This window comes from Sylvia atricapilla, chromosome 18 (genome assembly GCF_009819655.1).
Source record: "Sylvia atricapilla isolate bSylAtr1 chromosome 18, bSylAtr1.pri, whole genome shotgun sequence".
In the NCBI taxonomy this organism is placed as follows: Eukaryota; Metazoa; Chordata; class Aves; order Passeriformes; family Sylviidae; genus Sylvia; species Sylvia atricapilla.
This window is the reverse complement of record NC_089157.1, coordinates 11,066,322-11,081,131: the sequence shown is the minus strand read 5'-3', so window position 1 is coordinate 11,081,131 and position 14,810 is coordinate 11,066,322. Positions and strand designations below refer to the sequence as shown.

Sequence of the window (14,810 nt, the reverse complement as noted above, 5' to 3'; positions counted from 1 at the left end):
CCGGCCCGGTCAGAGCCCCGGGGGTCCCCTCAGGAGGGGCTTCTCCCGGCCGGCAGCTCCCCTGGCCGCTGCCGCTCATCTCCGGCCGCGCTTTGGCCCCTCGCCCGTTAAACCCCGTTAACAGCTCGCCCTTGCACAGCCAGCGCCCGTGTAAAGCAAACGCCGAGATCACACGGGGACCCACCGTCACCGGTTTTGTCCATCCACTTTCTCTATTCTCTGTTTCCACAGGTCTCTGGAGCACTAGGAAAGAGGTGGGCTCCGTCTGCTTTGTATTCCCTCTGGTTGTCTCGTTTGCCAGAGGCCACAAAGACCTAAAAATCAACCAAAACCAGTTGCCCAGTTGGGTTTCCAAAGCCACCACTCGGATTCAGGGTGTCAGTTTCAGAAGCAAAAGCAGTACAAACTGAAGGAAAGCCCAAGGCATACAAACATCTTGTATTTCTTACAACCACCCTTCCTTTTCATTGTTAGATTGAGACAGCTTCAGGATTTCAGAAAGCCGGAAGTCTTATCATTAGAAAATCAGTCTATTTACAAGTTAATTTCTTTCAGTCGCTTGCTTATACTTCCGAGCAAGGTAAACCCCAACCCTGGTCATGCCACAAACATGGCAGCGACATGTCCCATGTGTCATTTAATTCGCATTCTTCTATAGTCATTTTTGAAGTCCTTTTGTTCATTAACTTGTTGCTCAGGCTGAGCACCTCATTAAACCCCGAAACGAGCCAGAGCATCAAGCACACAACAATGGCAGCAGGGCTTAGCCCAATTTGCACTCTGTATCCAGCTTTTTATCTGCAGCTCTTTCACATTCAGTGTTGCAGCTGCACAGGCTCAAAGCCGGCCTAAACACAGGATGACACACAGCAGCAGCCAACACTGCCCAACCCCATCGACCCCTTTCTACTCTCTTTGTATTCTGAACCTTTCCAAGGTACCTTTAGATTGCTTATGTCGGGCTGATTTTTGCTACCTCTTAGAAGGCTGCAGAGGATTGTGGTAACTCTTTAAATACATGAATACACAGACACACGTTTTCCATTATCTCCTTCTGGTATCATGGGAAAAACACCTATGCATTCTGCCAGTATCTCTCCACTGAGAATCAAGCAAAGGTGCCTAGTGCACCTGCTGCACCAATCACACAGCCTGCAGCATTGTGGGAGCATGAACACCTCTGAAATACAGCAGCTTCTGTGTATTTGTGGTAGCTCAAAGGTGCTGACAATCGTGCTTTTGAACTGTGAACCTGAGTACCTTAATCCCATTCCTTATCAGTTGGTGATGGAAGTGCCTACGGAATAGGACTTGATAATTTTAATAGTTTTCCAGGTGGAGAAGTGGGTGCACAGTGAGGTATGGTACCTTCAGGGTTCTTTCCAATACACAGCTCAGTACAGAGAAATCAACCCCAACACCTGCCCCTTCCACTCACAGTACAACATACCGATTTGGAACTTGGACTTCCTAGTTGGAGTCTGCTGGTAGAGTTAAATGAGCCTATCTCTAAGTGAATTGAATACAGGAGGAAGAGGAATTTTTGGGTGGAGGCCCTACCCTGCTTCCATCCTTAGGACAGCTGGAGAAAAAGCCTCCTCTCCCAAGGCACTTTGGAGAAGGTGAACAGCCCAGTTGTTCCAAGCTGTTGTCTGGGTGGGCTCCTTTCCCCAGGGATAAGGAAAGGAACTTAACCTGCAGCTGGATGGCATTCAGCACAAGTCAGCATATGCTCTCACTCAAATGATGGAGATACTTTTGTCCAGTCCTTCACTCCAAACTATGTCATAACTCGTGTTAGGAATTGCATTCAGGTGTTCAGCTCTCAAATCAGTTCCATGAACACTTTTCTAAGACACCACAGCATTGGTGAGTGATGTTACACTAGAGCTCAGCAACAGAGTGGAAGTCAGGGGTAGGAATGAAGGGCTTACATGACTTTTGCTGAGGTAATTCAGTATAGTCCCACTTGCCATTTTATTTAATGATGAAAACCAAAGTATAGCAATAGACTGATATGCTGAATTCTACTAATAGTCAACCACATCATTAGTAAAAATAACATTGTATGTGCTGTCCTGAAAATGTACTGATTATCTTGACCCAAACAATCCGTCTTGTACTTCACTCCAGGAAATCCAGCAGTATGTTTCTGTCCCATTTTTCCCTATTCCAGATGAACAGTCCCACAAGGATCTTGTAACAAGTCAGCTTTAAGTGAATGCCTCATCAGAAGAATAATTCAACAGATACCTGTAAAATCTTTACAGATGTTGTTTACATAAAACTTGAGTTCATCACTGTATTTCAAAGAGTCAAAACCAATCTAAGACATACTTTGAAATGCTAGAATTCAAGCAGTACAGGTGACATTAATGAAGTTGAGGTGTTCAGTAGTTGAAAAAGTACTTACAGAAAGCAAACTGATGTACATAAGAATGTTCTTATTTTAAATTCAAGATAGGTTTTCTTGTCCAAAATACTGAAAGCAGCCAGTGCCCAGAAGCCCCGCTCTGTATAAATCTTCAGCTGCCACTGCAGGGTTGGGTTTTTTTCAGACTTCTACATACATTTGGTATGACAATGTATAAATACAACTGAAACACGTCACCTTCCAAAGTGACTCGAGCCTTTTAACTGTGTGTGCAGCTCTTTCCAAGTTACACAGCCCAAAGGAGCAAGTCCATGCCCCCAGCACTTCTGCCACAACCATCCCGTGTTCAGCCAAGAATCGTGGTATTTTAGGAAGTTCTCATGATCACAGATCAAAATTCTACATGAAAATATAAGCAAACATCCAGCTTCTCATCCAGTCAAAAAGAGAGATTTTAATACACAAGGTTCAAACTTACAACTCCCATGTAGCTACAGAGTAACCAGGCTCCTCCTATGTAGAAAACAACTTTTGACAGCCCCAATATGGAGTGCTAATACATCCTTGTCATAAAAGGAATCAATACAAAATAAATGTGTTAATGAATTTCAAATTCAAATGATTTCCAGCACTTCAATGGAATAGGTCTGAGATTCTCTCAGGAGGTTCTGTCTTTGTAATTCCCGCAAACTTCCCTCAATCTTGTTGAGTTCGGAGTAGAACCGTACCTGAAAGGAAGAAAACAGAGACATTTATAGCAAAATCCATTTAAATTCTTTTTGTATTTCAGCATACTCTGGAACTATCTGTGGTTCTGCACAGTTTAAGATATTTAAACCAAACGAAGCAGCTTCTGAAATCCAAATGAGACAGAGGCAACTGCAATTCATGTTCAGGAAGGCACATACAGAGGAGGACAAACATTTTTAGATTCACTATATAATTCCTTGTTGTCTGTCTCCCTTTCTCAACAGCCATATTCTGAATCCAACTGAAAATCAAATAATTATCCCAGAAGATGCAACTTACTTGGGCTCTCACAAACTTATGCAGGTTTGAAAGCAATTCCTTTGCTTCTGGCAGCATCACCATGACAGTGAATTGAGCATCAAGCAACAGGCACATCCAATCCATGATCTGAAGACAAACAAGAAAAGTGCATTTACACTTTCCAGTCTGGAAATAACACACATTTGGCTTTAAAAGCTCAACTCTGAGATATTAACTTCTAATGCAAAATGCATTGGTTCATATTTTAAAGTATATTTGGGTTTTGATCGTTCAAGTGTTACATCTGACTTCATAGATGTTCCACTGACTGTCAGTGCTTTGTAAAATGAATGCAGATGTCAGTTGATTTTGGATATTCCTAACTACTCACAGTTACACACCCCAGAAAGGAAAGGAAGTAGAGAGGTCTTAGAATGAGCTGCTCACCTGATTTATTGTGGGAGAGCGTATTCCAGGAAGAGTGGTGTTAACTTTTTCACTGCATTTCACATACAGGTAATATAAATATCTGAGAAACAGCTGGAAGTAGAAAAGTCAGAACATTTGTAAAGGATAAACATTACCAGACCAAGGGGTTTTGTCCTGCACATGGCAATAGTCATAAGGATTTTTATAAACTTGTTTTTCTTTTTGAATGCAACACAGATGCCTGTATAGACTCAATAAAACAAGTTGTATGGTTCTCCTACACCAGCCATAGCTGGAGGTTTGAATATTCTCAGCAATATTCAGTGTAAATCACATTCAGGGGTAATCACTGCTCCAGGAGATGTGTCAGAGCTAAGATCAGCTTTGTTTTGATGAGTGGGGTTTTTCTGAAATCACTGGAAAATCACACATATGCTCATACACACAATTCCTGAAGGTCTATTTCAGATTTTGAGGAACAGGTGAGTTTGGTGGGGATTTTCCCTAAACTGAGGGGATCTAGACTTGTATTACCTTTGGGATTACACAGAGTCTGTTTCTGGTATTTTCTAAATTCCTGTTTCTGATAGAACTGACTAAATTACCATGTCTTTTTCCTTTCTTAAAAAACATCTAAATCAAGCAAAGGCATTCTTACTTGCTAACAGAATAGAACATTTTCCAGGTATGCTGGGTCATAAAGAGAGTTTCTTACTTACATCTTCTATAATAAGCAAGGACTACAAATATCAAGAAAATTACTTAAGTATGTAGAAAAATGTGATATTCCTTAATATTAAATCTTAATAGGCATCCTAATTTCATTTTTGAGCATTAGTTTGTTATTCAGACTCCTGAACAAATGGTGAATTTCTCATTCACAACAGAAAAACTCTCTTGCCTTTCCTTCACCACAGAATAGTAAGTGCTTTTACACTTTTGAACATTAAAATACTTACAACAGCTTGTTGAGCTGGAAGGTTTTTCAGGTGAGGCAAAAGAAATGTTTCAGTGTAAGCTGAATGGAGAACAGCATTTCTGTGCAGTGCTGTTAAGGGAATAACATGGCAGGGAAAATACCAGTTTCTACAAAGCAGAGCGAATTCTAAAGAAAATATTTCTCCACGTTTTTGAGACAAGTTCTATTTGAATCCTATTTCTACCATGAAATATCTACAGCAATGGAACCATCAAGATAGATTTAACTTGAACTTGTGTCCACTACAAGGCTGTAACTGCCTGATGTGTTCTAACAGGCAAATATCCAAAGCACTGATATCTCTTAAGTAGAGAAAAAAAATTGCAGAAGTGTAATAAACCTAAGTTTAAATTGCTGTAGATACATTCTAAAACTAAATGCTTCTATTTATATTTTCAACAGTTTTTTCACTGAGTAGGAACTGCTCTTACTCAGAAACTTTCAGCAATGACAGAGGACGCGCCTTTTGGCAATCCCAAATATAAAAACCCACAGCAGATGCAATGAATGCTCTGCCCTCCCTTCCCCACGCTGAGGATACAGCAGTGCTGCCTTCTGCAGCCCCACAGGGCAGGAGCCACCATCACCCCTGCAGTGGCCTTCCTTTGGGATTTCATTTGTGTCACACGTGTCCTGGTCCATCTCTGCACCGAAACCATTTTCTACAATTTCAGTCTTGACTTCTTCCTCGTCCATTTCAACATCAATGTAACAGATCACAGAATCCACGTTCACGTCTAAAGTTTGGAGATGGGCTTCACTTACGCTGTGGAAGAAAATTTCAGGCGTTTAACACTTTTAATCAGTCGCTTTAGAATCAGCAATGCCATCGACACACATCACGAGCTCTTTGAAGCTTATTATGAAAACAAAAGCAGACTAAAATTTGGTGAAGAATAAAAGGAAAATCTGATTTCAAGTTACCTTAAAAAGGCTTTCAGGCAGGTATAAGTAACTTCTTCAGGAATATCTGGAAACCGTTCTAGGCACATTTGTAAGAGAGGCAGATCTTTTTTCTCCAAAGCAACAGCCATTAAATCTGGACACAAACTATAAGAATATGAAATTAATAGGTTGCACAGTCCACACTGAGAACTACACTGATGACTAAGGTAATAGCACCAATTTTCCTCCCCAGATAGATTTTTATGTAAAACATCAACTTCATCAGAAAATAAGCACCTTTGGTATTAAATTCTGATAATTCAAGAGCAGCTTATAAAGAACTTTATTTCTACTTATTTTAATTTAAAAAACTACTCCTTACAATTTAAAAAAATGCAGAATCACTACCTGTAGGAGAAGTCATGGGTTTCAATGATCTGCTGCAGGAAACTTTGAGGGTAGTACTTTGGATTTTTTTTACATCTGTCTGTGAGGGCAGTGACCACACAGCCAATGGTGGCCTGCAGGTCTGGGTTCGGTGTTCTTCCCACCAGTTTTTTCAATTCGCTTTCCAACACATAACTAGGAGCATTCTGGAAAAGACAAATACTGTGCAACTTTAGAAGTACAAGGCACATGTTTGAGAACTGCAGAAGCAGACCTATTTTGGGATTCATTTACAATAATCCTCAGCACTCAGTGTTTTGATAGGATAGTTTCTCTCAAGCATGAAAGAGCCAAATGAGGAAATTGCTCACTCTGAATTCAGGTGAGCAGTAACTGCTCATGGATTTCACCTGTTCCATCAGGGACAATACCAAGGTGTCCAGCCACAGGTGAACTGTAGATAAGTTTCCCTTCCTGTATGACCTATCACAGCACTTACAGCAAGTTCTAGAAAGCAACTAAAGAGCTTATTGCTGTATTGCAGAATTCCTGACAATTCCTCCAACTTCCTATAGCCAAAATGCCTTCAACAAAATTAAAGCCATAAATAAGAACCTAAACAAGCAAAGTTCAGGTGAAATATCCTCTCTTGTTTACTGTAAGAGATTCTCATTAAAAAATGAACACATTTGTGCAAGTTTCCAGAACTCAGCTGTTACAAGCCCTGTATTGTACAGTTCTCAAAACCCTCCTGTGACAAAACTTAATTTCATCATGCCCAAAAGCTGTTCTTGCACAATAATGGTAACAACAACATTCTTCACCTCATCTGTTCAAGGCACCTTGGTGAACCTGCAACGTGCAAGAGGACATGGAAAGAGGTAACAGCTTAAGAGACCTCTAGAATATTGTGAGAGTGTCTAAACACTACTTGAGGATATCCGAGTGACTCACTTTGAAATTTATTAAGAGCTGCCCAACTGGTAAGGTCACTGGCTTTTCTCCATCAACACTGCTCCTTCTTGATCTCAACTGTGGTAAAGAAGAACACAGAGTTATTATCCAGCTCCAAAATATTTAAGAATTTCAAGCAAGACAGTGAGACACTTTATGTGTCAACTTGCTGTCCAGACTATGATTACTAACTCCAATGCCAGAAATAATGTTAAAAACAATCAGTAAAGATAAAGTGAAATCTCTTTCTGCTGCAACACCTAAAAGTAGCAGCAAGGGGCAAAGACAAGAGAAAAACCACCTCTAACGACCCTACTGCTAACTTACATTCATTCTGGACTCTTCTTTCAGAGCTACAGACTCCTGGGACTGAAAGGAAACCACCAGCTCCTCATCTTCCAGGGTATTCCAGTTCAAAAACAAGGACATATCTGGGAACACACAAATGAAGCCACATGAAGATAACACTTAGAGCACATTTATTGAAGTATGAATATTGCATCAACTTCTTATGCTAATAGATACTTTCTAAGCTATAATGCAAGTGATTTTATGCCAAGAAAGTTGCCAGTTTTATTTCAGCAGCAAGTAATTTTATGACCTTTTTTATACTGTTTTTCCATTTTGCCTCTGGGAGCAAGGGAAGCAAGTTATTACACAATTTATCCTAAGCATTACTTGCAGTGTTTTACCAATGCAGTGTTTAATTAGAACCACCATGAAAGCACAATTTTGAAGTGAAGTTCACAGACTAAGGGTAGACATTGCCATATCCAATTACAAACTCTTTGAAAATACTTTTTAGGAAACAGCACTTCACTTGGTTCTCAGTATTCATCACCAGAATTTGTGTTCTCAGTAATTCCAGGATCTGAATGACAACCCAGGTTAAGTTAAGTTACAATAAATTCAGACATTTGTGTGCTTGGTGTTCCCAGCACCAGTAAATGCAACAGCCAGAACACAGCACAGTGTCAAGTTGCTTCAAGCTCTTTAGATTCAATTAATTTTATAGGACTGTGTTAAAATAGTTTTATACAATTTCAGACACCTTCCTTTTACAAGATCTTTACACTGTAATTTAAAAAAAGAAATCTTACCAGGGGTATGACTGTCCTTGAGCTTTCCCACAGCAGCTGCCAAGGATGATGTTTCACACTTATACAAAATTACAGTCAGCACTTTCCCATGAATTAGGAAAAATTTTTCTTCATAACACCACAACTGCAAAATATTAAAATGTATCATTACTGAGATGAGCAGAAAAGTGAGTTCCTGCACTGATGTGTATCTCCTTACTGTAAACTTCAACTGGAAGTCAGTGATCAGATTACTTTAAATTATTTTCAGTAGGTTTAATGTGTTTTAGCAAACCTTCATTAACTGCTGATTTTAAATACAGAAATTAAAAGTGTTGAGTATTTTTCCAGGGATGTCCTAAAATACAGTGGCTGCTCCAAGGCATTAAGTCCACTGAATTTTTCTCTTTTTAAGTTTCCTCCTGTGCAATTTTAAGACAAAAGCAGTCAGCTGTTCTGGTTCACTAGTGCATTTATTCCTTCGGTGTCATTTCACCTATTTGACTCTTGAATAGCTCCAAGTGCTGTTCAGATGTTCATAAAATCATTTAGGCCTTCAACTGCAAATTGCCTGAGCAGAACAGACACTGCTGGGTTTTCTGTTGGGTGATTTTATTCACACCAAATAACCACGACTATAAGAAGTGACAAAGGGCTAAATTATCACAGAAATTCCTACAAGTCACCATTCTCCCAGTGAATATTCTGACAGAAGCTGCTGAGCTTTACCTGGCCACTGGTCCCCAGGGGCAGCTCCTTGGAGGTTTGCAAGGTCTGAAATTTTGTGTTCCATATGGTCAGGCACTCTGAGGGAAGGAAGAGACAGATGAGACCAAAAAGCAACACAAGAGCTACATTTGCCTTTGCTACTTTGAGTTACAAATGCTGCAGGAAACAGAAATTACTGTTTCAAAACAGCTCAGGCAGTATTTAGCATTAGGAATTACACCACTCAGGGTAAAGCTCATCTTGAAGAACAGTTGGTTTTCCAACCAACTTTCAAAAGTGAAGAGCTTTAACTCAGGAGAGGGGACAAGAGGGACAGCACAATTTTCCCACCTACTGTTTTGCCCATGGAAATTTTAGACCTTACAATATCTTAATATGATTTTTCCAGTTACCTCTGGGTTTATTCCCAGGTGCAGCAAGACTGCCCAATACTGCAACGTGGTCTTTGTCCAGGACAACTAAAGATGTTCCTTTCAGAACACCTCCAGATACTGAAAGGTTTAGTAGCAGTGACTTGGACAAAATTTCTTTTTCTTCCTCTTCTTCTTCAGTATCTTGCTGCAGAGGTATCAGAACCTGGTACACAGAGTCATTGGAATCTGTCAAAAGAAAAATAATAATCACTCTTTTACAATTTTTTTTTTTGTGGAAAAAACCCGTTTGATATCATATGGCAAAAGGACATCCAAAAAGAACAATATCCAGTGAATGCTAAAAGAAGAATTAACACGGGATAATTAAAGGACTTCTATGATCCAAAGCAGCAAAATAAAGGTACAACAAAAAAGGTGTAGTGAGATCTGCAATGTACAAGTGATCACAGGTAGGAACAGTTGCCCTTTGCAACCAATTAAAGTACCAGGAATCTTTAATTACTACTTGTAGCTCTTTCAATAAGTTAAAAAAACTAAAAATATTAAACAGCAATTCATAAATATGAACATTTTATGCCCTTTCATACAATTCTTTGCTTCAGTATCACAACCCATGAACAAATATAACTTACACAAACACAGAAGGGTGACAGTTTGGTTTGTTATATGTGCTGTGAAACACAGTGGCTTGGCTGATTCCTGTTGTTCCAGCTTGTATCTGTGTAGACTACTCAGCTTAGGTTTCTGTACATAGACAAAAAAATCTCCATCCTAAAATAAAAAAAAAGAAAATAAAATTTTCCTTTAATTGACACAAAGAAGATGTAACAGAAATTCAGGGATCAGTACTGCTTAACCTTGGATGTTGTGCAACATTAGGGAACTGTGTTTTCTATAAAATAGAACAATTTGGAACAGTCTGCAGACTCTAACAAGCAAAGAAAAAACTCACTTGATGCAAAAAATAGATTTACAGCAAAAAGCATTTACATAAAGACAGATTAATGTGTATTTCCTTTTTTTAAAACCATACATCTTATTCAGCAGATCTTCACAATGAGCAGTGAAGAATCACACAATATCTACTAGTTCATTATTAAATGTTCTCTGCAGCTCTGAGAACTCAGCTTCTGAGCCCTGAATGCAACACAACTTCCATTTAACTGCTGTATTGATGAAATCAGGATAAATGATTCCACTAAGAGCTCTTAAATTCAAATTAAACCAGTGATGGATTTTGATAAAAGTACTCAGGTTTCCTGCTATGAGAGTTTTAGAAATAAAAAGAATTCAACTCACTTTCTCAGTAGTGAAAATTAAGACAGGTTGTTGGCCTTCCATAAAAGCTCCACTCCACCTAAAAGCAGAAAGCCATATGAACATCCTCCACATTCTAGGGTTATACATAAAAGTCATATCACTATTCCCTAGGCACTTTCTAATTTTCAGGAAATCTCCATAAACAACTCTAAGATTTTAAGAACAATGTGTTGGAAGAAAAACACCCAACCCCATGATCTTGGTCTTTGACTCTCCCCCCATCTCCTCAAAAGAGGGAAAACTTTCATGATCAATTCCTCTGAGCAAAAGTCATCCCAGAGGGGCCTCACTCACCTGATGGCTTCCCCTGAGACCACGTTTTCAATGTCCTGCTGAGGAGCCTCCAGGAGCACATCCAGGGTCCTGACTGCTCCCCCCTGGAACAGCACCACGGGCCCCCCCTGGGGCAGGGAATGGATCCTGTACACATCTGCTGACAGCTGCAAGAGCAAAACACAGCTCTCCTCTGCTCCACTGCCCTGAAAACTCAGGGCTCTAGTCACTACTCTAACTGCTTTCCAATCAGCTTTCAACAGAGAATGATGAACCTTTAAGATTTTAGATCTAGTAGTTCCTGATTTGCTGAAAAGCCACAAATAATGCAAATCACCACCCAAAAAAAGGCAGGAAAATGTCCTGATGAGCACCACATCAGAAAAAAACACAACAGGGTCAGCAGATCACACAACTGCTCTACAGCAACACACCAAGTGATGTTTAACACATCAGCCAGCAGAACACAAAGATCTGTAACTGAACACAATGCATCATCTTTAGAAAGTCCTCAGAAATACTGCCCTTGGCATAACGATCACCATAAGAGAAATAATCTGATGATAAAATCAGTGCAAGTGCATTCCTTGCAATAGTCTACAACATCATGAAGCACAAGTTAAGCTAAAATATAATATGGCCAATGGTACAAAAATTAGGGCACTTTTTCCCTCCACCAGGATCCAAAAATCATAGAAAAGAACAGATGAAGGAGACTTACTGTTGCTTTAAAGGCTTTGTCCAAGTTAATGTCCTCATTCTTCCATATTCTTAAAACCTTTTAAAAAAAGCATCATTTTTAGGTAAACCAGTAACACAGAGACTTCTCAGCACTCAAAATACCAGCAAGTGCAACAGGAGGAAAACACAGAGGGAGTGTTCACAGTGACCTGAGTGGGAACTGCCCCAGGAGGGAGCAGAACCAGCAGGAACAGAAACCAAGCTCAGAAATCCTGAACTAGAAAGAGAAAACAAAAAAGACACATCAGAACTCTGAATGAAAGTAGATCAAAGTGCTGGAGAGAGGTGAGACACAAAAGGCTGATTTTCACAAGGAATACAAGGCCAGGAGTGATATTTCATCAACAACGAAAAGCCCAAGGCTTGGCATGATCTAAGCAAATGCTACATGGACACAGAGAAACAAGAGCAGAAAAACAAGGATGGGAATGTGAATTACTGTAACCCCTCCAGTACCAGGATCAGGCAGCTGGAAATGTCCCCCAGGCTGCAGCAGGGGAGAGAACCCATCCTTAGGGAGTGTGTGCACTGAGAACCTCCTGTGTTTAAAGGGACTCCAGACCCCGGAGCTCAGCACAGCAGCTGCTCCCATCACCAGTGTGCCCACACTTCCCACCAGGAATGTCACAACGCTGCTTTTTCCTACCTACACTCCCCCAGGAGGAGCCACCCAACCCTTTTTTCCCCCAGAAGAAGGATGAAGGCTCTCACCCTGTCGTCATGAACCGCGATGTACTCGTGGGTTTCAAAGTTGCACACCACAGGACAGGTGAGGATCTGCCCGTGTTTGACTGACCAACAGCCCAGGGGCTTCTGGTCCGAAATCTGCACTCAGAACAAAGACACTGCAGTTAAAATGGATCAGATGAAAGGCCACTCGGGGGACTTCTGTGGTGACAGAAAGGAAAGGCGAGGCAGCCACATGCGACCTGAATGAGAATATTAAAATACAGAAACTGCCACACTCAGAGATTCCTCTTGAGCATCCTTGTTTCCCCCCCTAACACCAACCATTTCAGAATAACAGGGAAGAGCTCTGCATTAATTAGCTTTCTCTTCATGTAAGAATAACTTTGACCTGTAAGAGTCAGAAGGGCTTATGCCATAAAGCACAGGTACAGGCCATGGCTTTTCCAAAGGGCAGATATTCACTTTATCACTACTGTCATTTGTTTTTACTGATTAATACAATCACACACAGATTTGTGCTTTTTCTCTATTTCCAGGTGAGTTATCGAGACCAAGAGCAGTGGATTTCTCAGCCTGAACTCCTGTTCTGTGCGATGACACCTGACAGCTCTGCGGGCACTCAGCCCTCACTCCGGAGTGCACCGGGTGTATTTACAGCACGCTCTGCTGTCACACGTGGTCTCGGCAGCGGGAACAACAACCCAAAGGAGGCTGCACCATCAACCCGCTCAGATCATGGAAAGGTCTGGGGTGGAGGGACTTTAGATCACCAAGTGCCACCCCTGGGCAGGGACACCTCGCACTGCCCCAGGCCCCAGTGTCGCACCCGGCCTGGGACACTCTGGGATCCAGGGGCAGCCACAGCAGCTCCGGGCACCCTGTGCCAGGGCCTGGCCTCCCGCACAGAGAACAATTCCTGCCCAATATCTAATCTACACCTACTCTCTGTCAGTTTAAACCCATTCCTGCTTCTCCTGTCACTACAATCCCCAACCGCACGGATGTGACAGCCAGTAAGCACATAAACTCAAATATCCGCCTTCAAATTTCCTATTACGATCCACCGAACACCAGGGACCAGAACAGTCCGGCGCTGCAGGAGGGCAGCTGACCCCGAGCTGACAGCCAGAGCCCGGCGGTGCGGGGAGCACGGACCCGTGCCTTCGGCAAAGTGTTTAGGGACAGAGAAATCAGCAAAAGGAGGAAGACGCGAAGGAGCGGCCCCGTGTTCCCGAGCAGGGGGAGCGGCGGTGGCAGAGCGCTGCCGGGGGAGCGGGGCCCGGCCCGGACAGACCGGCACAGGGTACGGGGAAGCAGCGCGGCGGGGCCCTGCCCGGGACATCCCCCCGGCCGGGGCCGCCCGAGACGGCGCTGCCGGCGCCGAGGACGCGCGGGCGGTACCTTGAAGAGCGTGGCGGCGCGGCCGCGCTCGGTGAGCAGCACGAGGTCGGGGCCCGGGCCCGGCTCCAGGCACAGCCCGGGGCCGCCGCCGCCGGGGCCCGGCCCGCGCAGCGTGAAGCTCTCGCACAGCGCCGCCATCTTGGCCAGCCCCGGCTCTCGCGAGCGTTGGCGCGGCGCGCGCGTCCCCGCGTCACCCGGGGGCGGGGCCGGCCGCGGTCGGGACAGGCGCGGCGCTGTCGCGACAGGGAGCGCGCGCTGCTGCCCCGCCCGGCCTCGCCTTCCCCAGAGCGCTCTGCAGCGGCGGCGGGTGTGCGGCCGCGCTGCCCCCCAATGTGCCAGAGACTCGTTCCTCAAGTGCTGTAACAGCTGAGGGGAGCGAGTGTCTCAGCGCAGCGCCTCACGGCGCGGCAGCGCGGGCCCGGGGACCGCCCGCACCCCGGTACCCGCGGGGCACCGCCCGCACCCCGGTACCCGCGGGGCACCGCCCGCACCCCGGTACCCGCGGGGCACCGCCCGCACCCCGGTACCCGCGGGGCACCGCCCGCACCCCGGTACCCGCGGGGCACCGCCCGCACCCCGGTACCCGCGGGGCACCGCCCGCACCCCGGTACCCGCGGGGCACCGCCCGCACCCCGGTACCCGCGGCCCGCACAGCACCGCCGCCGTGTGCTAATGAGGGCTCGGGTTTATGCTAATGAGGGGTCAGGATTATGCTAATGAGGGTTCGGGTTTATGCTAATGAGGGGTCACGTCACGCCAATGAGCCGGGTCACGGCTCTGCTAATGAAGTCCTGTGTGTGTTAATGAGGCGGTCACTGCGCGGGGCCGGGCTCTGGGCTGAGGGTGGGCACAGCCCCGGCGGGTTTGGGGTGTGTGTGGGGCACCGGGAGTGTCACCTCGGCAGGGGCACAGAGGCATTGTCCCCTCGGTAGAGGCACTGGGGCATTGATTGTCCCCTCGGCAGGGGCACAGGGTTTGTCCCCTCGGCAGCACAGCCCGGCCCCGAGGATCCTGTTGGGTTTTCAGAGCTGTATATTTCCCTGTGCTGGATCTTGGCGCTGCGGGTTTCGGAGCCGCGCTGTGGAATTTCGGGCGGGCGGCTGCGGTCCCTGTGGCCCGGGCCCTGTGGGTGACCCAGCGGTGCCGGGGTGTCCCCGGGCTCTGTCCCCTTTATCCCGTGCCATTTCCAGTCTAAAACATTTCCC

At 44.3% G+C, this 14,810-nt stretch overlaps 1 protein-coding gene across 1 annotated transcript; it reads right to left on the bottom strand.

Moving 5' to 3' along the window:
- Nucleotides 1-2,808: 2,808 nt before the first annotated feature.
- On the bottom strand, nucleotides 2,809-13,755 carry NOL11 (nucleolar protein 11). Its single transcript, XM_066332369.1, has 18 exons — nucleotides 13,606-13,755; nucleotides 12,226-12,339; nucleotides 11,495-11,551; nucleotides 10,795-10,940; nucleotides 10,480-10,537; nucleotides 9,813-9,951; nucleotides 9,199-9,405; nucleotides 8,807-8,883; nucleotides 8,099-8,222; nucleotides 7,326-7,429; nucleotides 6,999-7,076; nucleotides 6,066-6,250; nucleotides 5,697-5,822; nucleotides 5,314-5,538; nucleotides 4,753-4,831; nucleotides 3,812-3,904; nucleotides 3,404-3,511; nucleotides 2,809-3,102 (listed from the first exon to the last, which is right to left on the bottom strand). The coding sequence occupies exons 1-18, from the start codon at nucleotides 13,741-13,743 to the stop codon at nucleotides 2,989-2,991; spliced, it is 2,172 nt and encodes a 723-aa protein (XP_066188466.1). The 5' UTR covers nucleotides 13,744-13,755; the 3' UTR covers nucleotides 2,809-2,988.
- Between the last annotated feature and the right edge of the window lie 1,055 nt (nucleotides 13,756-14,810).

What these genes read in the sequence shown, in the direction of transcription:
- NOL11 (XM_066332369.1), bottom strand. Translation starts at nt 13,743, where the DNA reads ATGGCGGCGCTGTGCGAGAGCTTCACGCTGCGCGGGCCGGGCCCCGGC. An exon ending in CTGCAGAAGGCAGCACTGCT is followed by an intron (nt 4,832 to 5,313) that starts GTATCCTCAGCG and finishes AGCACTGCACAG; the next exon opens with AAATGCTGTTCTCCATTCAG. An exon ending in TTCCAGCTCAACAAGCTGTT is followed by an intron (nt 3,905 to 4,752) that starts GTAAGTATTTTA and finishes TTCTACTTCCAG; the next exon opens with CTGTTTCTCAGATATTTATA.